This window comes from Denticeps clupeoides, chromosome 10 (assembly GCF_900700375.1).
Source record: "Denticeps clupeoides chromosome 10, fDenClu1.1, whole genome shotgun sequence".
Classification (NCBI taxonomy): Eukaryota; Metazoa; Chordata; class Actinopteri; order Clupeiformes; family Denticipitidae; genus Denticeps; species Denticeps clupeoides.
Genome location: NC_041716.1, coordinates 10,411,525 through 10,417,524, shown reverse-complemented (window position 1 = coordinate 10,417,524; position 6,000 = coordinate 10,411,525). Strand labels below are relative to the sequence as shown.

At 39.4% G+C, this 6,000-nt stretch overlaps 1 protein-coding gene across 2 annotated transcripts; it reads left to right on the top strand.

Moving 5' to 3' along the window:
• Positions 1-1,503: 1,503 nt before the first annotated feature.
• Positions 1,504-4,871, top strand: LOC114797870 (cell division control protein 42 homolog). 2 transcript variants are annotated; one of them, XM_028993118.1, is made up of 6 exons: positions 1,504-1,616; positions 2,597-2,739; positions 2,839-2,911; positions 3,183-3,292; positions 3,382-3,579; positions 3,706-4,871. In XM_028993118.1, exons 2-6 carry the CDS (start codon positions 2,635-2,637, stop codon positions 3,793-3,795), a joined length of 576 nt encoding a protein of 191 aa, XP_028848951.1. In that variant the 5' UTR covers positions 1,504-1,616; positions 2,597-2,634; the 3' UTR covers positions 3,796-4,871. The 2 variants fall into 2 exon arrangements, with proteins under 2 accessions (XP_028848951.1, XP_028848950.1); XM_028993117.1 differs by having other exon boundaries at positions 1,521-1,637.
• Positions 4,872-6,000: the final 1,129 nt, after the last annotated feature.

The following is a 6,000-nucleotide window of genomic DNA, read 5'->3' as shown; positions in this document are numbered from 1 at the left end:
TCCATATCCGCCGTGACTGACCCCACCGATGAGACGGTGACGCACAGGCCGAACGTCACACCGTGCATTTCCTGCAACCTGGACATGTTCTTCTCCCACGTGCATGACTCATGTCTACATTTCTGCAGCTGATAATAGCATCTAAAAAACAGAAAATTTGCCAAAACGTCTTAAACATTTGTCTTATACAAGTAGGTATGCGGGTATCTTTGTTGTTTTTACTTGACTCTTCTTGGCTCTGAACAGGATGGGGAGCATTTTCTGGATGTTTTCTGGTCATTATTCACACTGACACATTAACATAAATGAAAAACACTTTAATAATCATGTGTATGTATTAGCACATCTAAAACAATTGAATTAAGTATATATTTTTAGGATAATGTATTTTCATGTCATATTCATTAAAAGTAAGTGAAACATTTTGCGTTTGACTTTGTTCATTATGGTTCATGTTTTTTTGCCAAGTACATTTCACAGCTTAATCAGATAAAGAGAAAATGATGTACAAAGTGCTATTATAGACATTAATAAATACTATTAGGGATCTGACAACATTCAACAAAATACCGACAGAGTACACTCAATTTAAGAGTTCTGTGTTGGTCTGGTGAAATGTGCAGAAACTCAGTCTGGCCAGCAGGCGGCGCTTTCAGTCATTGCTTTCCGCCTCAGGACTGCTGTCACGGGCTACTGTCCAACTGCGGCTGCGATGCATCACATATCGACCTTTGTCCTTATCGGCAGTCCTGCCAAGTCACACGGGCATCCGAGGTGCTTGGCACAGGCTGTCGTTGAACTTCAGGCCCTGGTGGGCCGCGGTTCCGTCCCAATAAACAGATGTGGGAGCGTCAAGCTATTTTTTAAAAGCCAAAGTGATGCTTCGGTGATACTGTCTGTTGAGCCGAATCAGCCTGTTACCTCCCTGTCCCTGTCCCTGTCCTGAGGAGTGAAGTCACAGCCTCCTCAGTCGCGTGTGAGAGATCCAGGTGAAATGTAATCCCATATGCATGTTTCATCACCCCTCACAATGCAGTCAGCCTGTTGTTAGTCAGTGCAACACTAAATCAAAGTGGCCTGTAACGCCTACATCTTTATGTTTTTTCTACTTAATAAAGCTCATAAAACATATTCAGCCCTTACAAAGCAATACAAGTACAGTGTGTGTGTATATATATAAAGTGTAGTGATTGTCACATGTGATACACAGCAGCACACAGTGCACACAGTGAAATTTGTCCTCTGCATTTAACCCATCACCCTGAGTGAGCAGTGCGCAGCCATGACAGGCGCTGATTACAGGGGCGCTTCCTTAACTGCTAGGCCACCACTGCCCCGATCGAACATATATAATATATATATTCAAGGACATTAATCGTCTACAGCCATATATTTCGAATGCACGTGTGAACTTTGATATGTGAATACTGATAGGTGGTTATTTACTTGCTGAGCTCTACAATTGTAGAGGCCGCCAAAGCCTTTTTTGACGCAACTAACGTAAAAGAAAAATGACGTAATGACGCTGGCGTCAGTGGGCCTGGCAACACTCTTCCGTCTCAGGAACCACAGGAAGAAAGGCTGCGGTCCGCCAACGCCCGGCACTTGAAGAAAAGGTAGATGGTTTAAGAGCTACGGTGAGATCCCCGACATGCCTCTGACCTATGAGCAGGCTGCGGGCACCTGGACGCTCCGTTCGTCCAGAAATGAAGCCGCTGCCCCGCGTTTCCGGCCTCTCCCTTGCCCTGCGGCTAACGCTGCTAGCGGCAGTATAGCTAGGCTAGCCTGCTTGTCTTGTTTACAGCCGGAACGGGATGATTTGCGAACCGGTGTCTTGTTCGGCCCGGGTCTCCAGTTAACTTGGGTGACTAATTATACCAATAATACGTATCTACCGACAATTTAGTAACTTTATCGCCAGTTTAGCGGCTTGCTGTCTGGGTACAGCGTGTTAGCAGGATGCTAATTGATGAAGTGATAGGTTGTTTAAAGGGTTCTTACTAACCAGCCCCTCGTCCGGCCTAGTTACGTTAATATAGACTTGCGCGGTAGTAATAACAATATAACGTGCGTGCGTCTGTACTCTACTGAACATTTTTTTTATTATTATTTATCATGTTCTCCTTAAAATATTGTATCGAATGCAGCGAGGAACCTGTGCATCATCGCACAACTTTTTACCTTTTCTGAAAGCTGTCTTTATGTGGCCCTGTGATGTGAAAACTCCTCTTATTCAAAAAGTATTTCAGACAAATCTAACACTTACACACATGCGTACACAGTGCACAAAATAATAATAATAAAATATATATATATATATAATAAGCCTTATCAGGGCTCTTAGTTTTTGTAAACTCAAAATCTATAGAAATCGAACGAGAATTGCTGGTGTCTTCCTCCTGTAAGTCGCTTTGGATAAAAGCGTCTGCAAAATAAAGTAAAGATTATTAAACTTCGTTGAATTCCAGATGTTTTCTTATCCGTACTTTAAAAAAAATGATCGACGATTGTCATTTTAAACAGGCATTATAAATCATTTTAATATCAAGCTTTCTTACCCTGGCATCTCTCATGGTGTACTGTGTTCTCCGTTCAGGTTTTGAAGCACAATTCTTTTGGACAAACACATCGACCATGCAGACAATTAAATGCGTTGTGGTGGGAGACGGTGCCGTGGGTAAAACCTGCCTTTTAATTTCGTATACGACCAACAAATTCCCCTCTGAGTATGTGCCAACGGTGAGTTTGTTTTTATTAAGATGCAATTTCGTAATGAATAATATATTAGTTGGTGGCACAGTACTTATTTGTGCAAAATGTCTTATTTTTTTCCCCCAGGTATTTGACAACTATGCAGTTACAGTTATGATCGGTGGAGAGCCTTACACTTTAGGGTTATTTGACACAGCAGGTAGGTTTTGCTTTCTTATCTTTGATATTTAAATGTTATAAACGTTCTCTGACTGATTGTAGACTCTTGGGGACATTATTTTAAAGTTTTATCAATTCTGTACACATAATTTGCAAGCAATATTTCAGAATTTGTCCTATGCACAGTTCACTTTTATACGATTGTAAACCTTATCTCAGTATTTGGATGTGGCTGCTTTTTCTTTATCGGTGTCTGTTCATGACTTCCAATGAGAATTTAAATGCAATTTGTCTTTGTTTTGTCTTTCCAGGACAAGAAGATTATGACCGATTACGACCACTAAGCTATCCGCAGACTGATGTCTTCTTAGTTTGTTTCTCTGTGGTTTCACCATCTTCATTTGAAAATGTTAAAGAAAAAGTGAGTAGTTTTTTCCTGCAAATTCTGATTTCGGTTGCACTTTATATTTAAATCATATCTGCTTGTCATCTTTACGCTGTTGCATTTAGTGGGTTCCTGAGATCACCCACCACTGTCCAAAGACTCCCTTCCTACTGGTTGGAACTCAGATTGACCTAAGAGATGACCCCTCAACTGTTGAAAAGCTTGCAAAGAACAAACAAAAGCCCATCACTCCTGAAACATCTGAGAAGTTAGCACGTGACCTGAAGGCAGTTAAATATGTGGAATGCTCTGCTTTAACTCAGGTGAGCTACATATAAGAAATCACTTGTCACAGCTGGACAATTCAGTAATATGAAAAGTGATCTTGCCAGTTCACATGCGTGAGAGATTAAACCAACCGTGATGAGTTGACATGTCTGTGTTTACAGAAAGGACTAAAGAATGTGTTCGATGAGGCAATACTGGCTGCCTTGGAGCCGCCAGAACCCAAGAAGAAGCGCAAGTGTGTGCTGCTATGAGCTTGTCTTCCCCGCCTCATCCCCCAACCCCACTTTTTTTAAAGTGCCGTCAAATGAATGTCCAGTGTGATGGCAAGTCATTTTCTGTTTGTGAGTGGATGGAAGGTAGACTGTAATTTGTGTTCTGATTTAGCAAACCTGTAACAACGTGTTCAAAAAATCTCACTCACTCACTCACTCACTCACTCACTACACAGTCAGCAGCATTGTTCTCTAAAAGCTGTGTGTGTATTGGCTAGAAGATCCATATAACCCAGAATGTACTTTATTGCTGAGAATTCAGCCACAACATAAGTTTCATTAAAATGTAGTTAATTGTCTTATTATTATATACAGTTCTCTTCTGTCCAGATGGTATTAAGTCTATACATAACTGCTCCAGTGTATTAGTGCAGCAGTCATTAGTAAAAACCTCTCACTGGATGATGAGGTGGGGAGGAATCTGTTCTTCATTAAATTTAAGGCAGAGGTTTGATGCATAACTAGAATGTTGTTTGTCAGACGCCCACCTCAGACAACTATTTGATTAGACTTTTTTTCATGTTATAATCCTCAAACATTTCTGTCTTAAGTGATGCTGCTGTATTGACAGTATGGACCATATGTTACATAAATTCCAAAGTGAATTTAATTTTAAAGCATTTTAAATTTCTTTGAAAGTTTCTGTTCAATTCATTGGCTCTTTTGTGGCCAAATACTAATTTCTTTGGCTATTAATAGAATTGATTGAATAGACATGCTAAATGTAATTCTTGACAATAAACTTAAAATGTGTATTAGGTAATGACGGCTTAACCTGTTTTTCATCAATTTGTGTTTTTTTTTTTTTTTTTCTTGGTTTTCTTAATTTTATACAAATATGTACTGTATGTCATTTCATTGAAAAATTATACTTTCAGTGGACGCTGAAACTTTTTGGAATAACGTTTGTAATATAAGCATATGCATTGAATTTTTTTGACAAATTCATAACATAATAAAGTCAGTAATGTAACAGTTTTTTACAGTGTAGGTTTCTGGTCCATATACTTCAGCATATAAGTGAATAAAAGGTGATAAATAAATATCATTACATATATGTGTTTTACATATGGTCAGGTACAAATATGTCTGCTTTCTTACTTGACTGCATGAAGTAGCATAACTATTGACTTAATTTACGAAAAATAGTGGTGGTGGGTGGTAGAAGCCTGGTGATCAACACACTCACCCATGGGCCATATGACCCCAAACCCTGTTTTTTCTGCCATTGTGTTCCTGAGCAAGACTCTTAACCCTGTGTTTCACTAGGGCAGACAGTCCCTGTAACTACTGATATCAAGTCGCTCTGGATAAGGGCGTTTGATGAATGCCAAAACTGTCAATTTAAATGAAAATGATAAATGCCTAAACTGTAAATGGTCAATGGAATGCAGAGACATAAAATTAGCCCTTGCTCCAGACAGACAGGCTTTTTTGGGCAAGTAGGGTGTCTGCTGCTCCACTAGCCTATATGGTGTAGACCATGAAATTAAGAACATTGTAGAATTTCTTGATGTTTAGGATGTTTAATGTGATATTTAACGGTTATAAACTGAATTAATAGTATAGCCCTACATTTCTGACCCTTTTTCCTGTAGGATGTATGGATGAAATATGAGGATTTGGGAGTATGTGTGATTATTGGCATGCTGTTCCACAAACTGATCTGTGTGGAGGCATCTTGCACTAAATGAAGTAACTATAATGTGCTGCCTATAATAATGAAGGAATATACAATACTTAAAGTATCAATTTACTTCATGTCTGAAGCCATCAATAAAAAACTAGAATTATTTCACTTTATGTTTAATGAATGTAGCATGTATGAAGGTTTAGTAATTGAATATTAGAAAACAAATGATCTTTTTCTAGTGTTCTAATTTTGTTAGATGCGCTATTTTGTGACCACATTCCTGTAGAGAGATTAACATACAGCAAGAAAACTCATTTCTATATGTTGGATTCTCAAGTTGAAAGTGTTTTCTATGCTAAAACCGGCCAGATCTGTCCAGAAATCTCTACCCATATCATTCATGGGAAGGGTCTCCTCAATAATGGAGCTGGCTCCGCTGGAGGTCCTTTGCACAGATAGGGTCTTGAGGTGCAGGTGCGTCACTGGGGTTCAAGGGAGGTGTTATTCTTCTGTCCCCTCGTGGCCACCTGCTCTTCATCCCAACTTAGTCA

Coding starts and splice junctions, on each gene's coding strand:
- LOC114797870 (XM_028993118.1), top strand. CDS start 2,635: ATGCAGACAATTAAATGCGTTGTGGTGGGAGACGGTGCCGTGGGTAAA. Junction 2,912..3,182: donor AGGGTTATTTGACACAGCAG/GTAGGTTTTGCT, acceptor TTGTCTTTCCAG/GACAAGAAGATTATGACCGA. Junction 3,293..3,381: donor TTGAAAATGTTAAAGAAAAA/GTGAGTAGTTTT, acceptor TGTTGCATTTAG/TGGGTTCCTGAGATCACCCA.